The sequence below is a fragment of the Tasmannia lanceolata genome, unplaced genomic scaffold (genome assembly GCF_043159265.1).
Source record: "Tasmannia lanceolata isolate RefF3 unplaced genomic scaffold, GAP_Taslan_0.1 ptg000019l, whole genome shotgun sequence".
In the NCBI taxonomy this organism is placed as follows: Eukaryota; Viridiplantae; Streptophyta; class Magnoliopsida; order Canellales; family Winteraceae; genus Tasmannia; species Tasmannia lanceolata.
Genome location: NW_027518696.1, coordinates 4,548,436 through 4,571,508, shown reverse-complemented (window position 1 = coordinate 4,571,508; position 23,073 = coordinate 4,548,436). Strand labels below are relative to the sequence as shown.

Sequence of the window (23,073 nt, the reverse complement as noted above, 5' to 3'; positions counted from 1 at the left end):
AATGGGAAAGATGGAATTTTAGGTTAGGTTTTGGGGTGGGTGCCTGTGGGTGGGCCATGCTTTTGATCAAATTCGGCCGTCCATTTGATCAAGCAATCCTAATTATTCACTGTAATGCAATTTTGGGAGATTTTTGGGGGATATTGTTGTAGATCATCCAACATGGGGCCAGCTCCATGTGGATGGGGCTAGTGGTGGGTCCCCCATCTGTTATATATTAGGCAGTCTTTCTGTCAAAAGAGTATTTCAAAGTGAGTGTCATTTAGTCCCACATCGGTTGAGAACGAATATGAGATGGGATTTGGTGAGTATAAGATGGAGGAGGGTTGGGTTGTTAAAGGAATCTTTGCGCTTGGGGCAATGACGCAGCTAGTGAGGTTATAACCGAGGCGCGTCAATTGCTGGTTGAAAACTATTTCCAAACCCCCTCTTAGGCCTAGGCTTGCCCTGGGCCTTCGAGAATTTCTGGAAGGGCTCCCTCTAATCAAGGGTAAAGCCTCACAATTCCTAATTTTAAAGTTTCTTTCAGTGTTTGTGTGATAATAATAGTACAATGATGGTATAATTATAGCGGTTTGCAAGAGACATCGGTAGTAAGTATCTTTAGGCACCGACATTCATTGGCTTATACACCGACAGTCATGGCCGGTGAATGTCAATGGTGTGCAAAATAGAGGGCCCCACCCGTTCATGGGTTTTGCTCCACCCGTTCATTGGTTTTGCTGGGGATTTTTTTCGTTTTTTTTTCAAAAAACTTTTCTGCCATGTCATTTCTTCAGGATTTCTAACCTAACGAACACAAACAAGGATTATTATAGGAAGAAGAACTAAATACTGAATGAGAAGTCAGGAGAAGGTTAAGTGATTGGTATAGTTGGATTATCCTAAACAAGATTTTGCTAAAGTGATAATTTATATTCTTGATCTATATATGATTTCTGGCCAATCTAATTCTTATGTTTTTCTGTCCTTGATTATGACAGATTCGGATGCCTTCAGGGTGTAATTGCACTATTTCGAGTACATCTGTACAGTCATATTCTTCCCTCGTCGAGTAGCTTTGGGAGAGGTGGAGCTTTTGATTATAGTTTGTGGTTGATCCGGGTCATATGTTAGCATCCGATCCGATCAGATGCATTTGATTGATAATCAGAATACTCAAGAGAGTGCCCATGGATGATAATTGGGTATGGTGAGCACATTTGCATGCTTAGATGGTATATAATTGGGATAGTTAGAACTTTTACACTGACTTTGGCATTTTATCTCTAAATTTGTGTTGGTGGGTCCACCAAAACCGTAATTCTAGTGCTACAGAGGCTTTGATTGCCATTGTTATGTATTTTGAGGTCCTATTGCCTCTTTGATACTTGATGACTAGAAATGTGTGATGAGATTTTACAGCATTTAAGTTTTTATGGATTGATCACAAGCAGAAACATGGTTAGAGCACTTCTGAGTCCTGAGAGAAGTTCGCTTGCTGGTCTGGTAAGCCCACCTTACCCAAGCAAGAGAACCTGTGTTCGTTCCTTCGGAAGGAAGGATGGAAGGGGGCGGAGCGGAAGGAAGATTTAGATATAGTTCAGTAAGTTCCCCACTCCTGATCGCTCGGTTGGTGCGAGCTCGTCTTTGTTGTGGTGAACTCTTTGTTATGAGAGATGGGCACTACATGGGATAGAGTGACGAATGTATGTACTATGACTCATTGCAATATGCCGATCGAAGTTGAGAAAGTGATATTTGGAGTGTTGATATAGTTGGTGTAGCCTGTAACCTATCTTTGACTTGTTAGGTTAGTCCCATTAATTACAGAAGTTATTATACAAAATCAGTTTTATTATATCGTCCGATGATCGAGTTTGAAAAGTGAGCCAGTGGTGGCTGTTCTCTCATGCAAAAGTCAGCCGCGAAATGCCTTTCCGCGGATATATATGACTGAATTATCAGCTTTCAGTCCCTTTGGTTTCTTCTACAACTTGTAAAAGAGATGTGGAGAGATTGAGAATGCAAAGTAGGTCGTTACTGCTATCATTTTCAAGTCCTCTCTCCTCGCCTAACACAAGACTCAACTCCACCTCAAATCTAGAGGCTCTATCCCTTTTTCCAAAAAATCTTCATCCTAGTATTGTCATGTAGGAGAGTGACTTATTTTACCAAAAAATAAGAAAAGAAAATGATCTTTCTGCCTACTTTTCCAGCATTTCCACCCCTCTTCTTTGTCTTTTCTTAATATTGGCTGCATCTCCACCTCCTTTTGAAGAAATATAAGTTACATTTGTTAGGATTTATCCAAACCGTGAAGTGCATATGCAAAGATGGGTGGTCAATATTAACATCCCCCATGAAATTACAAGAAAACCAGACCAGCCCAAGCTTGTTGAAGGCTTAGAATCATTCAATCATGCCTATCATCTCAAGAACACCATTTATGGCCTTAAACAAGCTCCCCACTTAATTTCCCACTCTTCGCAGCCATGGCCTTTCCTCCATTAGAAGTGACTCATTATTCTAACATGCCAACATAAGATCCATCACTCTTGGTCTATGTTGATGACATTATTGCACGTCTTTCTCAGTGTTTGCATCCGTTATCTCGACCTCTTTTATTATTTTTTGGCCAGTCAGTTCACTTTGAATACCTCACGATGACAATGCCTTACTGTTAGAAAAGTGATGTGTAAATCTGTAATTTAGGATTCGAGAATACCTGATAATGAATTATCCCCTTAACCAACACTTACATCTATCCTGTAAAGCAGGTTTGTCAATTCATGCACAAACCTACTACATAAGACACGAAAGCAATCATGTGCATACTACAATTACAATATGTGAAAGGCATCATTGATCGTGCAACATTCGATCCTTCTCTGATGCTGATTGTATTAGGTCTCTCGATGATGGATGCTTTAGCACTAGTGGTTCCATCTTTCACAGTCCCAATCTCATCCTCTGGTGTTCAATAAAATAGCCAACTGCAGTATGATCTAGCACCTAAGGCTGAATATAGGGCCATGACCAGAAATTACACCCTACTTCTTCTCTCCTTGCTTTAATTCACAACGTTTTCCCCACTGTATACTTTACCCCTATTTATAAACCAAGAATACAGAAGCAATCATAAGTATTCAAAGTGAAACTTACCTTTATGTGTGGTGTAGGTCTCCTTCTCCTTGTAAAACACAAAAATAATAACATATCAAACATTTAAACTCCTAGAAACAACTAGGCCTAATTTAACTAGGAATCAGGTATGTAGACTCTAAACAATATTGTCTATCATCCTCAATGTAATTTGTATTTATAAATAGGAAAACCCTCAAGCACAGACTATTCCATCGTTAATAAGGCCAATGATATTGGCACTACCCTGTTTTAATAATTGCACAAACTCTGGTTGTCTTTTCTTTTTTAATCGGCTTTAGAGAGCCATTTTGGAAACAATATTGATTTTTGCCAGCGGTTTAAATGATGAAAGACAAGACGAGTGAGTGCAATTATCAAAACATGTTAAGTACAAATATCCGTAGCCAAAAGGTGGATGTCATTAAATCATTATAACGGAAAATTATATCGACACCACCTATTTTTTATAATGACACTCCTCGCTTTTTAATAAACTTTATAATCCTCAGATTCCAAGAAGAAGAAAAGCGACAGGTTTTGGCCTCATTTAGATTCCAATGTGGATTTTTAAAGCCCTCCGAGCCACAAATTCCTATAGAAATTTCTGGAAAACCCTAAAAACGTATTTCTATTGGCTGCCATAGCAGTACCAAAAATTGCAATTTATCTGGTTGAGATGGAGATGAATAAATTACAGGTCTCTTGATCCGAAACGAGAAGATTTTGGCTCAGAAATTCTTTTTCTGATCTGGGTTTTTCTCAGACATGGTTGAGCTGTGCTTGATGTCCTCTGCAACCTACCCTTTAGGGTTTTTTAATCAAGAACAGGGTCTTTCTAGGGTTTCCAAGGTAATTGCAAAAGATTGATACCTCTGCTTGACTTTTTATTGATTTTATTCTTATGGGGGTTCTTATGGACTTGATTTTTTTTTGAATTAATGTGTTTTTTTGTGGGTATTTTGGGTTTCTGTTGTTTGTTAGATTGTTATTTTCTTGAATTCTGACAACATGTTTGTATTTTCATATCCCTATTCTTTTTATTTGCTTTCTTTGAATTTGAATGTTTTTGGTTTTGATTAGTCTCTCCATGGGTTATTTCTATGATTGAGTAGTATGAATTTATATGTATTTGATTGGTTTCTTTATTAGTTGCTGTATATTTTTTCACTGTTGGGATTTTTGTTGAGTTTCTTTATTAGTTACAATTTTCTGTGATTCTGTTTTATATCTTTACACAGGTGGGATATTCGTTTATTTAATGTGATTTCTGGCTTTTGTGTATGCTGTAGTTTTATTTCTTCAATTTTGCATGATTTTTTCTTTAGTTGTTGTTTTTTAATTTCTGTTTAACTACATATTCTGTCTAATTCGTAATTTTCACTTGGTTCCTTGAATTTGCCTCTTGTATTTTTTTTTTTTGGTTGGGTTTCATTTAGTTGTATATGTTCATACTTCATATTAATTTGTTGTGTTTTTCTAAGCTACATGTTTTAGATTTGTTACGGTTTTCTCTTCTCTGTTCGTTGTTCTTGTCGTTCGTAGAATTGGATTCTTTGAATCATGTGTTGGAGTTTTAGGATAGGTTGTAGTAGTTGTTATGCACTTTTTTTGGTTGAAGTTTTATTCATTTACATGTATGGTTGTATTGTTTTGTAGCAGTTGTTATTAATTTCTTGTATGTACATGTTTGGGTTTTTTTATTTTCAATCACTTGCTATTTGTATATATTCAGTAATAGGCTTCTTTTGAGTCTACATGTTTGGATTTTATTGGTTTTTGAATAACTGTTTTTTTTTTTTTTTTTTGAAAATTAAATAATAACTGTTATCATTAGTATTCCACTCATGATGTTGGCTTGGTGTTTTCAAGGACTTATTTGCTTTCGTTTTGTTTTAGTAGCTTTATGTGGAATTCCTCTACTTGTGGGTGCTTTTTCTATTTTTTTCATTCATTCATTGAATCCATTATAATTGGTTTGAAAGTTTAATTTCAGTATTACGTTTCCTTTGAATCATTATTGTTATCGTTATGTTCTGCTTCTAGTGCTTTAATTGCTCTGATTGGCGTTACATTCCCAAGAGCATCTTTTCTTCCCTTGTTTATACTGTTGCAGATTTTCCTTGTTTTACTGTTTCTGTAATTCTTCCTTTCATTATTGTTTTTTTTCTTGATTGATGGCTTTCTCACGCAGCGTTGCCTGCTGTGTTTGATCTTCAGGAATTGTTATATCACTGAAGAACTTCATTTTTGCTTCCCATTTTAGACATCCATCAATAATCTCTGGAAATCTGTTAGCAAGAGAAATTTTGGGCCATGGTATAGAGTATAGACTATGTAATCCCTTATACATAAGACTTGCTGTTCATGAATTTCGAGATCGTCATTTTACTTGAATCGCTGTGGAAGCTTTCTTTTAGGCCTTTTAAAAAAAAAAAACTGACAGGCGATTTTATTGAATGAAAAGGCCGAGGTGGGTCATACAGAAATAGGAAAAAAACTAATACAATAAGTGGAAATAGAAAAGAAAAGAATCAGGGCGGAAGAGAGTCGAATAGGGCCAAGATCCTTGGACAGGCCATCTCTAGCAAGACTGTCCGCCACCTTGTTTGCAGAAGGTGGACATGAATAAATACTGCTGGAAAAGATCTCACTCAATCAAACATCTGATCAAATAACCTGTTAAATCTCTAGGAGGTTTTGAGAATGCTTGAGCCAACGGATTACATTCAGCGAATCTCCTTCTGCCACCACACACATTTTTTTTTTTTTGAATGGTAACAATAATTTTATTGAAAAGAGGAGAACCAAGACGATCCCAGAAAGTACATCCGAAAAGATACAATGGAGATAGAATAATCATAAGACTGAGAATAAAACAAGAACTAGGGAGGAAGATAATCGAAAAACTCAATACTCTCCCTAGAGACACCATCTCTGACCAATTTATCCGCCTACCATTTGCTGACCGCCTCACATGAGTAAACGAAATTGATGCCATCGCAATTTTGTCCTGAATCTCATCAAACAAGGATGCAAATCTCAAAGGATCAACCGTTGATCTTCGAAGCCATCTAATAGCATTAAGAGAATCACCTTCGACGACCACCTTATTTAGGTCATCATTTTGTAGTAATTTGATTCCATGATGTATGGCGCGAACTTCTGCCTCCTTAGGGTCCGTCACACCGCTGGGGCCTCTAAATACCCAAAATACTATTCCATCTTCATCCCTGAATAGACCTCGCACACCTGAAGTGTCCGGGTTTCCCCAAACTTAAATTGTCAAAATTCAGTTTTAAAATCTACCACCACATTCATAAGCCAATCTCTTTTAGGCTTTTCTTTATGTGTAATTTGTAGTTTCTTTGCTGGATATAACTGATAATACTGATCAATGTTAGAATAATAATGGAATCTCTTGAGAAGATGGAAACTAATAATGAGCAAGTAGACATACCCCTATGGTTTACTTCACGTGAATCTATGCCCACATGTAATCCCATTGTTAACTTGCATGAATTGCCTAAAGGAGTCCCAGCCACCTTCAAATTTTACTCTGGTTCATGGTAATCAACCTGTGGACTTGTGTTCCTATTGACATTTTTAATATACACAATCATTCCTTAAATTTCATCCTAATTTTGAATGGAACTATTTTTATAGTAAAAGCATGGTATTCATATTGAGTTATGTGTGTGAATGGATGACTTTGAAGGTCCTCATCGTTGTCTTGGATGCATGAATTTCTTGGTCCCACTCACTGGTTGATGACACTTGCTGTTTGGCTGATGCAGGAGTTCCAACCTTTGTTACCAAGTCACTGCACAAGACCAGAGATTCTGAGATCATGTTGCCTTCAGCTCAGGCCACCTCAGCTTGACAATTCATGGAAATCTATGCACCTGTTTCCAGAGCCTAAACAGTCTGACAGGCATATTTCAATTGCCAGTCGACCTATACTTGTCGATGTTCAAGGTTTGCATTCTTTTTGTACATCATAGTAGTTCAAGTGCATCTGTTAGTGATTCAAGTGCGTATCTTGTACATTCTTTAGTACACGAAGTAGGATAGAATTGCATAACCAGAGATTCAAACCCAGGCAAAAACAATAAAACTATTAAATACAACAACGATATGATGGAGAGCATGAGTGTTGGGTGCTTTTTTCAATGGAAAACCAGAAGGTACGCAAAGATAATTTGCATAAACCTACACAGTTCATAAAAAAACTCTCCAAAGAGAGTGTTTTACACTGGCCTTTTTAATGTCCAAAATCACTTTTCTTCCTAGTGACAAACACCCTACACCTTTCCTACGCACTTTTTAACTTTAAAACACTCATAAAGATAATTTGCACAAGTCTACATAATTTATAAAAAACTCTGAAGAGAGTGTTTTACATTATATACAGACCATTTAACTTTTCCAAAATCACAATTTGTACGGAATCTAAGATCTTATTTTTATCTGTTTCTTATTTCAAATTGGCTGAGTTTCCATGCCTAGCATTTGTTTTGTAACAGATGCTCGCCCTGATTCAATACTCTTTAGCTTTGGGATTACTGAACAGTGTGCAAGACGGGAAAAGATCCTGCAGTTCCTTATGTCTGGAATGAATATCTCGGAAAGGGAGAGAGTAGATATTTCTTTACTATCCGATCTAATGGGGCTTCATACTTTGACCATTGATGTAAACCCACCGGCACTAGCTCCACGTGGTGATGGATTTTACCTGAATGAGATTGTATATAATGACTCTCAGTCTTCAATTCTCTATCCAAGGAGTGAATTTTATTTCCAGAAGCCTCTCTTGGATATTGTTGCGGGTCTGTCCCCTAGTTCAATGATTACGGTACACCGAGATGACCGAGTCTTGGTAACGGCCACTGGGGCTGAGGTGAAAGATCTACTTTCAGTAATTACTGAGTTCAACCTCTCAAAGAACTCTACTAGGGGCAATAAGCAGTCAATGCTGGTACCACACCTTGCACGGTATGGATGCTTGAGGTGGCATTTCCTTCCAGCTTTTCTAGTTCATGTTCAAGATAGCGTTCAAATTGCTTGGTTGGCCATAACTAGATTGGATTTTCAATTTGAAAGTAAAATAGTCATTTGCACCTTTTGTGACAGATGTTAATGATGATACTTATTATTGCTGTCATCTTGCTTTTTGCCTGTACTCATTTTCTCAAAATCTCAGTCCACTATATCTTTTTCAATAGGTAACATCCGTTAATGACCATGGAAATGGTTCCGATTGGTAGTTTGGTGAGTCCTTTAGACCGGAGTCCATTTTCCCTGGTATTCTTGCACATGTTTTTTGTCTATAGCTACAAATGCCCTTTGCTTATTGTTTTTTATAGTTGAGGAAGCTGATGGTTTCTTGATTCATAAGTTTTTCTCTCTTGCTCATAATACAAATAGTTGCTATTTGCCAGTTCACGTTGCTTGGTTCTTGATTTTATTGCCGAATTCTCTATTACTCCTGGGAGTTCCTGGATGATTGCAGAATTATACTAATAACCTGTAAATTTGATTGGTTATTCTGTTATTATCGAAATCAGCTATATTCATATGCATGCTTTCATATGTATGTACACGGTACATCCACATTCCATAACTTCAGCTTTCTATCCGTATTAGAAATTAGTCCAACCATGTAAGGGGCAGCATTTGGATGCAGGTAAAACCATTTCTGATGAAATAGATTTTTATGGAAATCGATTTTTACACCATCTGAATGGCTAGGTTTCTGCTGATATCTATTTCACGAGGGACGTGTTTTTTTGTGAAAACCTCGTAAATAGAACTCAGACAAAACCATAGTGTTTCATGCTCTCTCCCCCTCAACTAGACCCCTGCCTCTCCCTCTTTTAGAATCAGGCTCATCGTCATCCCAGCCCTTTCCCCCCCTCCCAACATTTTTTTTGAAAGATAATGATTTTTATTAAAGAAACAGAAGGTACATACAACAAGGGCAAGACGTCCTAGAGGTATGTACAACAGAAAATACTCCACAAACCCCCCATGCACTAAAGCTTAAGGTTCCGATCTCATTTCTTCCCTAATATGATTGAGAATCATCATTGCTCCCAACTCTGTTCCATTCCCAGACTATCTGCTTGTTTGTTTGCTGACCTCTTCATATCGTGGAAATAATGGCGAATTCTCAAGCAAAGTTTTCTAATCTCCGATATTATGTCCGCTAGTTTCCAAGGTCTGATTGGTTTTCTACTTGCCCATGCTAGAGCATTTGTGGAGTCCCCTTCAATCATCAAAGGATTTCTCATAGATTTTACCATCTCAATAGGTTTTTTTTTACCGTGTTTCATGGATTCTTTGCCCCTCTATGTCGAATATGTGTCGACATGGATTCGCGTGGGACACAATCGGATTCTTGTCACAGCCGTGTCTCGCACGAATCTTATTTTTCGGGCAAATCCGACACATCGTTGTCTCTTTTAAAATGTGAATCCCATATATTTTCCCTTTAAACATGTTTTTTCTTAACTTTTTTCATATAAAAGCACCACCCGTTCTCTCTTAATAAAAAACTCTAGCGTCTCGACCCCTCCACCCTCGAACATTGACCCTTTTCCCCCTTCTTCTTTGACTCTCTTAATAAAAACTGTAATGCCTCTACCCTTCACCCTAAATTTTTTCACGAATGTATGCATGCATGTATGTATGTATGTATGTAAGTTTTAACTTTTTTATTTTTTATTTATTTGATAAAAATTACTGAATCCATGAATCCTACTTTTTGGGATTTGCCGAACCCGACACGTCGAATCTTTGTCGTATCTCGACATGTGAATCTGAATCCATGCAATATAGTTCTTACCATATCAAGCCCCAAAGAAGAACTCTATCTATCGCCTCGTTCGAATTACACTCCACCGCATTATGATTGTGCCCCCATTATGATTGTGGAATATGCCTCTAATTCCTGCCTGTCTGGGATTACCTAGACACGGTTTTAAATTTCCACTGAAACTGACACAAAGCGACCGAAATGTTTCCGTTTCCATCCCCACCTAAACGATGCAGAAACCGAAATGCCTACCAGAACAAAAATAGTAAGTGCAGTTGTGGTATACTATATTCATGTGTTACATAATTATATTTAGATAAATTGATTCGAGGAGTTTTGACGTTTTGTTATGCAAGTTGTATCAAGTTGCTTTGTATTAGCTTGCAATTTTCTGCATTTTTTTCTTATTCCTTGTATCATTGATTTTCAAGCTACACACACTTAATCATGGATTTTAAAACCTCAAGTGATCTAATATAGTTCATAATGTTTTCAAAGATCAGTTTCAGCAGGAAAATGTTACTATGATCGACTCATAGTGCACCATGGCTCAGCATCCCCTATGGCAGTGGGACTGTTGATCTGTTGGACTGTCACAAGCATGGGCAGTAGACCAAAGTTCTATAGCAATCTTACAATCCTAAGTCCTAACAATCCATCTGTCTTTATTTTGTTTGTTGAATGTGAAGTTCATATTATGCTCAATTTTTTCTTAGTCATCCATTTGCATGTAGCTGAGTGGACTGATACTCTGCTTGCCTATGGTTTATCCACATGATGGGTCACCAAGTCAATTATCTTGACTGCCATACACATGCTTTGTTTATGGTGGAAACAGTGGATATGACAAGTTACATTGTAGAATGACTTGTGCTATGTTTTTTTTTTTTTTTTTGAATGGTATGACTTGTGCTATGTTTGTATCCCAACTGATTGTATTAATCTGTGCTCCTTCCTTTGTACTATTCATTGACCTCAATTATATTGTAAACTACTTGCGGATTTGTGTTCAATGAAAATCCAAAGAAATGTTGAATTTTAGAAGCAGCTCAAGAAATAGAAACTTTGCTCTTTTTTACAAGAGATACAGTAAAGAGATCTGGCCGCAGGCCGCTTTTTATAATTTTACTAGTACATTTTGCAATGAAATTTTACTATTTGATTTTTATATATCCGATTTATTTTTATTACTGCAACTGCCATTTTAAAAACCACCTGATCTGATGTTGTGCTTTGTGGACAGAATGAATTGTGCGGAAGCAAAATCTAATGTTTCTGGATCCTCTCTAAAGCTACAATCTGCGACCTTCGCTCCTGTAAAGAGGTATCTTTTGATTCTTTTCATCAGAAGTTTCTGCATTTTTTGTTATTATTTATTTTTCTTTTCAAAGCTGGAATTTTAGGAGTTCTGTGCGACCGTAAAATCCCGACCAAGTTGAAGGGAAAGTTTTATAAGACAGCTGTGAGGCCAGCCATGCTGTACGGCTCAGAATGTTAGGCCACCAAGAAGCAGCATGTGCATAAGATGAGTGTAGCGGAGATGCGAATGCTTAGATAGATGTGCGGCCACACAAGGCTAGATAGAATTAAAAATGAAGACATTCGTAAAAAGGTGGGGGTGGCTCCAATTGAGGAGAAGATGAGAGAGCACTGCTTAAGATGGTTTGGACATATCCAACGTAGGCCTTTGGATGCTCCGGTGAGAAGAGGCGACTCGTGCCAAATTGATGGAGAAAAAAGAGGTAGGGGCAAACCGAAAACAACTTGGGTAGAAGCATTGAGGAAAGACTTGATAGCTAGGAACATAACAGAGAACATGACCTTGGAGAGGATAGAAGGAAGAAAATGATCCACGTAGAAGAACCCAACTAGAACCAGGATTAGAGCCGGGTAGATTCCTTTTACCTTCTTCATGATTTTTTTCTAAAGGATTCATTTAGCTGACCCCAACTAGTTTGGGACAAAGGCTTTGTTGAGTTGAGTTCAAAGCTGGAATTGATCCCATGACTTCTAATTTGCTCTGCAGAGCACCTTCCAATTTAGCTATGGGCTCATAATCCCCATTTTATCATTAAGAATAGGGATTTGCTAGCGTCCATCACGCTAGCAAATCCCTTAATAATATTATCTTTAACTTTTTGTTATTTTTGTTGTTGATGATGATGTTGTGTCTTTCAAGGGCGTAGGGTTTTATAACTTTTATCCCTGCCTCAATTGGAAGGTTCTGCATGTGCTAACCTTAAGGCCTCATTTCAACAGCTTACTTGTAAAAAGAGCAAGGGGTACTTCGATGATGCATGGTTCGAAAAAAATGAACTCGTGCAATTTAAATATCAATACTATACTAGTTAGATTTTAGTCTGGAAAAGTCGTGAACTCCATTGGTTTTCATGAATTATTTATTTATTTATTTATTTTTTTGTGGGTGGGGGGTCGGGGTGTGGCTCGACAGACAAGAAATATCTAGTTTAATGGAAAAGAAAGTGTTCAGTTAAACGGAACAACAATCATGATTGAGGCAGTCATTACATTAAGGAATTTGATATCAAGAGTCCACAACTAATGGGTTAGAACGGGTTGAGTCTCTAGCTCAATTGGTTATAAAATGTTCTTCAACCATGAGGTCGGGAGGTTCAATCCAAGCTTACCTTCCCCCCCACCCAAAAAAAAAAAAAAAAACTGATGGTTTAGGAAAAAAAGTAGGTTGGTCACTTTTCAAGTGGTGTGCATTTCATGGGGCTTCCTGCTAAGCAAGACAACATATTGGACATACTCAAAAGGCCCGGCTTCCAGTTGAGAAACATGTGCATTTTGTGCTCGGTGGAGTGGTTTGGCATTAATTGGGTGTCATCTAGTTCAGTTAAAGATATGATGTCAACTTGGTGCATAATAGGTTTAGGTTCCATGGGGAGAACCCTTTGGGATCTTACCCCTTCTGGTCGTGTGGGAAATTTGGTTGCAGAGGAACTTATGTTCAAAGTGCCTATTTGGGCATTGCAACCCAATGCTTTTCGGGGTTATTCCATAGATTGTGTTATCAGAAACTGGACAATGATTTTGAAAGGAAAGCTCCTAAAATAAAGGCAGTAGCAAGATGGAAAACCCCTCTTACAAAACCTCTCTTGGCAACCCTGACATGGTGGTATTAGAGGTGTTTTCAGGGTCTTCATGGGCACCATCATCTACTCTGACCCAACTGGTTATGCGGATTTGTCAAAGGCTGAGGTTTGTGCTCTCCATTGGGGCATCACCATCTTCCTTAGCCAGATGAAAGATAATCTTGAGGTGGAAGGCCACTTTCAATATCATGTCGTAGGCCTTGGGTAGCAATCACGGTCCGTGGAGGTTAACCAAATTCATCGGCTATATCAGAAGTATGTATAAGGAGGGGAATTTTTCTGTTACTCATACCTAGAAGGGCTGGCGATTTAGCGCACCATTTGGCCAATTCGGGTTCTTCTTGAGTTTCCTTGTATTTTGGGCAGTCTCTGCCCTTTGATTTGCATTTTGAACCTTTTCCTATTATTAATAGTTACCTTCTTCCAAAAAAGGTGGGTCACTTATTAGAAAACCATCTGGCACTTGCTCCTTTTGGTGTAAAGGAATAGATTTATGGAGGGTGACGCTGTAAATGATCTTTATGGGTATTCGGACGCAATAAATAAAGAGGATTTTTAAGGATCTTGTTTCTTTTATTGGAAATGTCATAATGGTTATCAAAAGTCCCTCTAGCTAATTGGGCTTGATAAAGAGGAAAGTTTTGTGATTTGTTGGTGCATGACATTATTTGGGTTTGAGAACCGTTTTCTATTTTAGCTCGTAGTTGGACAAAATTGTGGCCAGATGAATTTCCCCAACTGCTGATCGCTCTCATGTTAAACTTTGATTAATTTTCTTTGTTAACCTGGTCCCTATATCAACATTGTAATCAAGAATACAACGAGAGCTGTTGTGAAAGCCATCTCCTATTCTGTTAGTCTCTTTAATAGGTCCACGAGAGTCCAAAGAGCATTTCTCAGGTCCATTTTGGGTTGAGGGAGACTTATTGGATGCAAGTGTGTGGGCATCTCAAAAGCGAGCTCAGGTCTGTGGCACCTAGCTACCTTCCTCTTAGAGGTTGGACATATATAGGGATCTCCCACCTGTGCTTAATCATAAGACCATGGGGTGCATGACATGCCAGAGTCAGTAGGCTGAGTAGAAAGAGGGATGATTTTAGGTTGGGGTGGTCTGATTTTCTTGTAATTTCTGTTCTGTTTAGTCTACCTTGAAGCTTTTGTTTGTGGCCCTGTTTTTGGAGCCTTCTCATGCCCTCTTAAGTAAGTTGTTTGTTTCCCCATTCCTTTCTTAAATGAAGTTTTTGTTATTGCTTGAGAAAAAAATGCCACCAGTGAGTTTAAATCCCATAGAATTGACCTTTATTTGGTTGTGTCACAAAACCACACCTCATATAAAGATGCGATTAAGGTCTTATCCATCTCAACTCCTAGAAGACCAAGAAAAAACTGTTTATCATTTGCCTGAAACGGGAATGTGCGATAAGATGATCAACTGACCCTCCATTCGTCTCCACTTGATGGACCTTTTTGGAATCTGCCACTACTGATGAGTGAGGTGACCTATCTTTAAGACCTTATCAAGGCCTATTGCCAACAAAATGTAATTACTATATGAGGAACAGGAATGGACCAGAAGCTACTTGAGTTATTGAGTTCTCCTGCTGAAATCATGCCACTATAATATTGTCTGAATTATTCTGTAATTCTAGTGAGAGTGCCAACTTCCTACCCAAAAAAAAGAGAAAAAGAAAAAAAAAAGAAAGTGTGCTGATTTCGATTTTTATCAATGGGGCTCCATTAAAAGATCAAAAAGATCAAATCAATGACGCTCTATTTCCTTTTTAGTTTTTATTTTTCTCTTTAAAGTTCAGTGATTAGTTTTTCTTCAATGTCTTATTTGGCCAAGTCTAATATATAACTCTGTATAATAACAGTGCTAGTGCTGTATTAACATCTGGAACATTATTTATTTTGTGAAAATGTTTCCCTTCAATTCCTTTCCTGTTCTGACTTTTTTGATATCCAGTCCTGAGAAGCTGAAACGGTCGCCAAGGAAAAAGCACAATAGAAAAGCTGGCATGGAGAGGGATCTCTACAAGAAGAACTATTTCCACACATGTGAATGCCTTCTCTCTGTACTTCTAGACAAAAGGCATGGAAAAACAAAACTCCTATCACTGACGAAATCTGGACCAGAGGTATCCCAACTTCTAAGCCAGTTTTCTGTTGGGATCGCTGGGACTGGCCTCGCTGTCATTTTCTCCGTCTTCTCTAAGGTTGCGGGTGGAAGGGTACCTTTCTGCACTGCCAAGCTATTAAGTACAGGATTTGGACTTGGGCTGGTTTGGCTCTCATCAGCAGTTAACAGACTGAGAGACACCATTGTCTATATCAGTAAGAATTCGAGAAGATTGAACTTGAATGAGGATGATGAGATGAGGAGAGTAGGCAAAAATATGAATGAAATTTTCTTCAGGGCTGCTACCTTAATGACCGTGGTAGTCCTTCGCTTTGCATGAGTGGAGAAAGGTGAGAGGATTTTGAAAGAGTTGGGTTCTATTACTCTTTAGCATTAAGGTTTGAATATGTGAAGTTGTTGTGTGCATCTTTCTAAGTTCTAACCTTTAAGTCCACTGTCAGTTGATGGGATTTTCTAGTCATGGCCATGCAATCATCTTGCAATTCTGTAAAACTTTGTATATGGATCTTATAGCATATAGATTGATGGCATTCGAATTACCACTTGTACTCTTCCGCTGGGACATCTTGTCCCTATTTTAATCTAATAAAATTCACTTTTAATTTTCAAAAAAAAAAAAACATTAAGGGCATGTTCGGTAACCATGAAAAATTATTCAATGGAATATTAGTGGTCCAACTGTAAAAGATAAGCTGAGGAGGGAGGGGAGGGAATTGATGAGGCACGAACGGAGAGAGCATGAGAAATCCCTACCCCCAGTTTTCTATAGTTCTATCATGCTCCCCTCAGTCCCATCCTGTCAAGTCTCTCCCTCAACTAGCCCCACTAATATTCCATGAGAGCCTACAAAAATTGGTATTCAAAAGGTGCCCAAAACTATAAAGAGATGTTCATGGTGGCCTTTGAATGTTGTGTGCATAGTGCCCTGCAGGAGCAGAACTATCCCTTGTTTGATCTTGAATCCAGCTTCCTGGTGCTTGTGAGTGCAGATTGTAGTCATGATGGTGGACGTATTTATCTTGATGGAAAAAGGGTGTATGAATAATAAGGATTCTCTACAGTGTATAGTTGATTTCTTATTGTCGTCTGCTCTCTGTTGAATGGTGAAGTTGGATCCCCTCCTTTTCCTTTATTTTATTGTAACTAAATTTGGTAAAGATGATTAGCACACTCTTGTTGCTAGAATTCTCGAATGGGTGGTGATCTTACATAGTTTTAATTTTGGGTTCTAGAAATATGCAAACAAGAATTCTCATAAATGGATGGTGATCTCACAAAGTACTAATTTTTTGCTACTACAGCAATTCTTTGGCCATCCAATCCGAGTTAAAAGATTCAGTAGAACAGTTTGAAGAACCAAGAATTCATCTGCTTAAAACATATAGATGACATCTCAGATTGATCTTAGTGCCCATTGATCCTATTGGACTTATGGTCCAAAATAAAATCCAGGAAATCTTCCCTCAAATTGGACTGGGAGTCATGCGCTCAGAAAAGTAGACAACATTGCGGACTCTCATGCATCTCTTGCGGCTAGTTTCAATTGGAAAGGGTCTGGTTCAATGAAAATCCCATGATTTTATCTAACGTGGGCGAGGAAGATAAAGTCAGATGTGATTATCAGACAGATATGCTACTTTTGGTTTTCTCCTTGGTCTCTACTTTATATTTAAGCCACTGGAGATGCCCAGGTCAAAGCTCCTTAGCCTAACAGAAAAGAGAAAAAAAAGAGTCCCAGCTTTTGCAGGAACAGGCCACTTGAGAAGATTCCTAATCGAGTCAAGAACAGGGTGTATCTAACAGAATAAGGAGGGAGTAAATGTCAGTTTCCTTTGGTTCTCTTTTCCCTTGTATGTATGTTAAGGGCTGATCTAGGTCTGATGTTAGTTTCCTTGTATGTATGAAGTCTGGGTATCTGGATGATCTATGCATCTCTCTCTCTCTCTCTCTCTCTCTCTCTCTCTCTCTCTCCACACACACACTTACACACACACACACACACACACCCTTCTGTTTAAATTCCTATTCATTTCACACTTTTATAATTAGCTGTTAAAAGCTGCTACATACCTTCCATTCTCGTAATTTCTAAACAACTATCAACAGCTAAACCAAAAAGTGTTTAATTAAGTTGAGTCCCATTATTAAAAAATGTAAGTGCTGATTTAATTTCCATTTATATGTATATAACAAAAATTAACAGTTGCATCTCACAGGATGCAACTACATATCATTTAAGGGACAAAAATGCCAAAAATTTCCTGATAATAGCAAATAACAAGCGTAATCCTATGAGAAAGCTTTAACATACAGAGACTTCCATCACTTTCCTTGCACTTAGTACTAGCAATGATATCAATGCACATGGCCAGATGAACCTTAGCCTAACAGTTGGACGTTATGTCGCTTCTCGCCATGGAACCCAACTCCCAGAAAGATGTCCCTAATTACATTCATTTCTGATGCAACATCGGTCATATTCATTCGCTCTCTTGGTGATTCGGCAGAACACACAACTCCAATTCTAAGTACTGACACCAAACACTCCTGCATTCCAAGTCTCTTGCCAAAGCCATTCTTGGTTTTTGTGGTATCTTCATCTTTTGCATCTTCATCCTCCAAAAGCAATAGTGGGTCTACAATCTCCATCACTCGTGCAGGCAAAGCCATCTTAGTGAACTTACGAAGATCCAAACCATCATCAAACATGTCATCAGTAGGTCTCTTTCCTGTAAACATCTCCAATAAAAAAATTCCATAACTATACACATCCCCAATTGTAGAAGCTTGGCCACCTCCTCCGTATTCTGCGGTTGACATATCCCTTACCGTTATAATCATCAAGAAATTAACAGAGACTAAGAGAAAGTTGGAGATTTGATTTTTGAGACAAAATGGAGAAAACTATTCTCAATGAAACAGCAAGGGAAAGTTGGATTGTTCTTCAACTTTAGAAACCTTGGAAGCACAAAAGTTGTGCAAGGATGGAAAAACATTGAGAGAACAAGGTATGGCCTAAAGCAAACATGAACTATGGGATCAAGAAGTACAGTTTGATGACAGCAAAATGTGATATAGATAGCCGGTCAGTGAATGGATGCCTGGGGTTCCATGATTGCTAAATACAATTTAATAAAAGTAAACGAAAATAAAACCGCATATAAAACATATTTAGTTATAGCATCTCGATAACTTTAGCTTCTTATCTCTCAATTTCTCTCTTCTCTCTCTCCCTCTATGTGCGTGTCTCTCTTGAATTATGGTGGTAAGAAATGTTTATAAAAATTAATTGGCTGATAAATCTGATTGCAACTTTGGGTAAATTTAGCTTCATCCTTGGTCCTTGAGCTATTTAAAACCATTAGAAGTTTCAAGCACAAATCTAAAAATCTAATGAACAAAGAACATTAATGAAGATGTTACCTGGGGCAATATACCCAATAGATCCCTTCAACCCAATCGAGCTAGTTTGATTTTGAGAGAATTTACTGGTCATTTCTGAAAGGAACCTTGATAATCCAAAATCACCTACATGAGCAACCATATCATCATCAAGAAGAATGTTGCTTGGTTTAACATCACAATGAACAATTGGTGTTCCGCATTGATGATGAAGATAATCCAATGCAGAAGCCACATCAATGGCTATGTCTAGTCTTTGAATGAACCTCAAATACATCAACTTATGTTGCCCATCTTCTTTTGGACACAACCATTTCTCCAGACTTCCGTTAGGCATGAACTCAAGGACTATAGCTTTGAAATCATTTCCACTATAATCTACACTCGAGCAAGATGTTAAAACTTTTACAAGATTCCTATGCCGGATGTTTCTCAAAGCTTCACATTCAGCAATGAAACTCCTATGAGCTCCGTGTTGTTCAAGGTTGAGGACCTTCACTGCAACAACAGTTTGATGGATACCCATAATTCCATTATAGACAGAGGCATAACTCCCTGCACCAATCAAATTGGCTGAAGAGAAACCATCAGTTGCTTTAAGGAGCTCCGTGTAAGAAACCAGTGAATACACCTCCTCGGAGGAAAATGCAGAAGAAATATATCTCGACTTCCTTATCTTATAAAGTGTGCCCAGAAAGCACAATAGCAGCAGTAAAAACAACACTGAACTTGTGACTGTGATTGTTACCTTGTCTGTAAAAGACCTTCCCTGTTTCTTAGAGTTTATTGTGGGGCAAGAGGGCAAGTGCAATATTTTTACTCCCCCACATAGCATTTTGTTTCCCTGGATTGATATTGCACTCACATTTCGAAAGGCCCCCTGTTGCGGTACTTCACCCTCCAAACTATTGAAAGATAGATTTAGATTTTCAAGAAATTGAAAGGTCTCTAGATATTTTGGAATCTGTCCTGACAAATTATTGCACGAAAGATCCAATTCTTGAATACCTTTTAAATTACTTAAAGATGAAGGAATTGCTCCATCGAAGAAGTTGTTTTTCATGCGAAGGTATTCTAAGCTTTGGCAATCGCCTATTGTGCTGGGAATTTCACCTGACAATTTGTTTCCCGAAACGTAAAGTTGCTGAAGATTCTTCAAGTTACCCACTTCCAATGGTAAGGGGCCCATCAATGAATTCTGAGCAACATCGAGTAAAATCGATAGGGAGGAAAGACCCATAACTTGTTTTGGAATTGTACCGTTAAGATTATTTCGACCGAGGTTCAAATCAACCAATTTCAGACAATTTCCAAGAGTCCATGGTATGCCTCCCGATAGCTCATTCCCTTCTAAATAGAGCGTATTAAATTGCATGGTGATGTTTCCGATTGACCATGGAATTTCTCCTGATAATTTGTTTTCTGACAGATCAAGATAATTCAGCTTCTGAAGCTTCCCAATACCAACAGGAATAGTACCTGTTAATAAATTTTGATTCATACTCAGAAGGGTTAAGTTGACAAGGTTCTCAATACCTGCAGGAATGGTTCCAGATATTCTGTTTTCTCCGACTGCTAACCGATCCAGCTGCATTGAGAGATTCGCTATGGATGCTGGAAGTAGGCCTCCAAAACGATTGACTTGCACGGTCAATGTTTTCAGCTCACTACAGTTGCTCAAAGTGCTGATAAAACTCAAGTCATCGGATTCGCCAAGCTCATTACCACCCAGACTTAGTATAGAAAGACCCTGTAACCTTCCTAGATTCATGGGTACTGGTCCACTCAAACCATTATGTGTGAACCAAATTTCTTCCAGTCTTGAAGCATTGGATAATGAGATTGGAATAGGTCCTGTAAATTGGTTCTTCGCCATAAAAAGAAGTTCCAGATTAGGAAGAGTGAAGCCCATGTTTTGTGGAAGGCTTCCATGAAGTTGGTTGGCCGTCACAGAAAACAGATAAAGAGAAGAGAGATTGTATATTGGGGGTGGAATCGTACCAGACAGTTTATTTATGGAGATTTGAAGAAAACCCAGATTTGATATTCGGCCTAGTTCAGCTGGAATGCTTCCTTCCAATTCATTCCTCGCCAGAGAAAGAACTTCGAGAGACGAAAGGTTCCCGAGTGATGGTGGGATGCTTTCTGTGAGATTGTTCTTGTAAAGACGCAGTTTAGCTAGCTTAAACAAAGAGCCGAGCTCGATGGGAATTTTTCCGGAGAGCTCATTAGTATTCAAATCAATGGCTCTGAGATTCGAGCAGCGGTTAAATTCGGAAGGAATTTTCCCACTAAACGAGTTTTCAGAAAGATTGATCCACCGCAGTCTGGACAAATGACCGATTTCTGCTGGGATTTCCCCATGAAAGTTGTTGTTTGTAAAGTTCATAAATCTGAGGAAGGTGAGGTTTGTCAGGTGAGGAGACAAGGAACCCACCAAGCTCTGGGAATTTAGGTCCAAGACTGTGACCCTTTGATGGTGGCGACGGCTGCAAGTAACTCCATTCCAGTTGCAGAAATGGAGAGAATCGTTCCATGAGCTCAAGAAACCGTGGGGATCATCGGTGATGGTCTGCTTGAAGGCGAGCAAGGCGAGTCTATCGGTTTCATTTCCTGATTGGGGGGTGGAGATGGAAGATGATTGAGATTGTAATATGTTGATGGAGAGAAGGAGAAGAAACGACCAAAGTAGCTTTAGGTTCTTCATATGTGGAAGCACAAGCTCCATTAAAGATATGACTTTTCAAACCTTGATTACAAAGATAAGTTGGAAATATCATGTAGGGGAATGAAAAGGAGAGAAATGGCATACATACAGAACATAAGAGTGGGAAGGAGCAGAAACGACGAAAGTAGCTTTAGGAACATTGTTTGTAGGGCTGCAACAGGGTCGGGCTGGGTCACCCCAGCCCAACCCTGGATCCTAATTTCTTGGCCCTGACCTTGATCAGGGCCTAAGAATCCTCAACCCAATGCCCGCCCTGCAGGGCTTGGCCCTGGTTGGGCCGGGCCGGCCCTGATTGACCCTAGTGCAAATACCCTCTTTTGGAAAAATTAGGGACTACAGCCCACACCATAGGATGATCCAAACCATCCATTTGATGGTTGTGCCCCAAACAGTAATGGGCATACAATTATTTTTTGAAAAATGCTGGACTACACAACCACACAGCATATAAAATATCAATTCTTACCGTCCATTTAATGGTTGTGCCCCAAGCAGTAATGGGCATACAATTTTTTTTTTTTGAAAAATACTAGACAACACAGCCACACAGCGTATAAAGTATCAATTCTTCTTAATCCCACCTAAGAGTCAGACAAATACGACGTCCCAAAATCTTATATTATATAATATGGTGTAGTTATATGGTGCATGATCTTATTCTCACTATAATAATTCTCTAAGAAAAAAATATGAGGAGTAGTGCTGCAGTAGTACAAGTGGCTATCAATGATTCCATTTGAATTAAATACTATCAATGGAACATTTTATGCCCATTTCTTTTAGTGTTATTTTATTCATCTTGCATCCTTCATCTAGTTGTGTGTTTGAGCTTATGTGCTGATTTGCACTACAGGTTTGGGAGTTTCAATTTGATGTCTTTGTTCTATCATCAAATGCAGTGGCTTTCCAAGTTCAGGCTCTTTTCCCTCAAAGTGATTCATCATGTTTTTCTCATAGCTGTGTTCAATATTCATTTCCCAGATCATAAAATATTCATTTCCGGGTTAGGGGTAAAGTGTAAAATAGAATCAATGTCGGGTCGGGTCACGGTGGGTCAGGTGTGAAGTGTAAACGGGGCCGGATTGGGTCGGGTCGGTCAAGGCGGGTAAGGGGTAAGGTGTAAACAGGGTTGGGTTGGTCCGGGGTATCAACCCTGAGCCTGACCCGAACGTAAGTCAGGGCCTAAAAAATGCACCCAAACCCGCCCTTAGGGTCAGATTTTCCAACCCTGACCCTATTCGGGCTTAGGGCGGGTCAGGGTTCACAGGGCCAAACTTGCACCCCTAATTGTTTGGATGTGTGGAAAAAAAGAAAGAAATTTACATCATTTGGTAAACTAATATATATATATATATAAAAGGAATTTCTTTTCTTTTTCAGTGAGATTTATACATCAGCATTACTCTTTTACCATTAACTCCTTTGCTTATATCTAACATCAATCTCTATGAGAAATTATTTGAGGGTAAAATTGTAATCTACATACAAAAAGTACCGACCCAGGGTACCTGTCTATGACAATTATGAAAAAAAACTACCAAAAAGAGGTAAAGACATATGACAATGACAAAAGAACTACTTGATATTACTCATGTAGGACACTTGCAAAATATTGACGGATTCCGGGCACCTGAAGAGGAACAACAATTATGGAAACCTCTATCGATTGGATGGCTAAGATCAGCCTATATCGATTGGAGGGCTAGGATCAACCTATGGAAATGATTTTACGGGCACAACCGAT

At 38.6% G+C, this 23,073-nt stretch overlaps 2 protein-coding genes, 1 long non-coding RNA gene and 1 other non-coding gene across 4 annotated transcripts; 3 read left to right on the top strand and 1 right to left on the bottom strand.

The window, feature by feature from the left end:
* The first annotated feature begins 342 nt into the window (after nt 1–342).
* On the top strand, nt 343–498 carry LOC143853644 (U4 spliceosomal RNA). Its single transcript, XR_013237255.1, has one exon. It is a non-coding gene; the product is annotated as a U4 spliceosomal RNA (small nuclear RNA).
* Nucleotides 357–1,914, top strand: LOC143853425 (uncharacterized). Its single transcript, XR_013237117.1, has 3 exons — nt 357–490; nt 780–868; nt 984–1,914. It is a non-coding gene; the product is annotated as an uncharacterized LOC143853425 (long non-coding RNA).
* A 1,800-nt stretch (nt 1,915–3,714) lies between these two features.
* Nucleotides 3,715–15,738, top strand: LOC143852515 (uncharacterized). Its single transcript, XM_077361912.1, has 5 exons — nt 3,715–3,975; nt 6,921–7,101; nt 7,650–8,118; nt 11,184–11,264; nt 15,026–15,738. Exons 1-5 carry the CDS (start codon nt 3,892–3,894, stop codon nt 15,516–15,518), a joined length of 1,308 nt encoding a protein of 435 aa, XP_077218027.1. The 5' UTR covers nt 3,715–3,891; the 3' UTR covers nt 15,519–15,738.
* A 1,617-nt stretch (nt 15,739–17,355) lies between these two features.
* Nucleotides 17,356–21,381, bottom strand: LOC143853020 (putative receptor-like protein kinase At3g47110). Its single transcript, XM_077362717.1, has 2 exons — nt 18,623–21,381; nt 17,356–18,006 (listed from the first exon to the last, which is right to left on the bottom strand). Exons 1-2 carry the CDS (start codon nt 21,327–21,329, stop codon nt 17,579–17,581), a joined length of 3,135 nt encoding a protein of 1,044 aa, XP_077218832.1. The 5' UTR covers nt 21,330–21,381; the 3' UTR covers nt 17,356–17,578.
* Nucleotides 21,382–23,073: the final 1,692 nt, after the last annotated feature.

Coding starts and splice junctions, on each gene's coding strand:
- LOC143852515 (XM_077361912.1), top strand. CDS start 3,892: ATGGTTGAGCTGTGCTTGATGTCCTCTGCAACCTACCCTTTAGGGTTT. Junction 7,102..7,649: donor TATACTTGTCGATGTTCAAG/GTTTGCATTCTT, acceptor GTTTTGTAACAG/ATGCTCGCCCTGATTCAATA. Junction 11,265..15,025: donor ACCTTCGCTCCTGTAAAGAG/GTATCTTTTGAT, acceptor TTTGATATCCAG/TCCTGAGAAGCTGAAACGGT.
- LOC143853020 (XM_077362717.1), bottom strand. CDS start 21,329: ATGGAGCTTGTGCTTCCACATATGAAGAACCTAAAGCTACTTTGGTCG. Junction 18,007..18,622: donor TATTGGGTATATTGCCCCAG/GTAACATCTTCA, acceptor TGTCAACCGCAG/AATACGGAGGAGGTGGCCAA.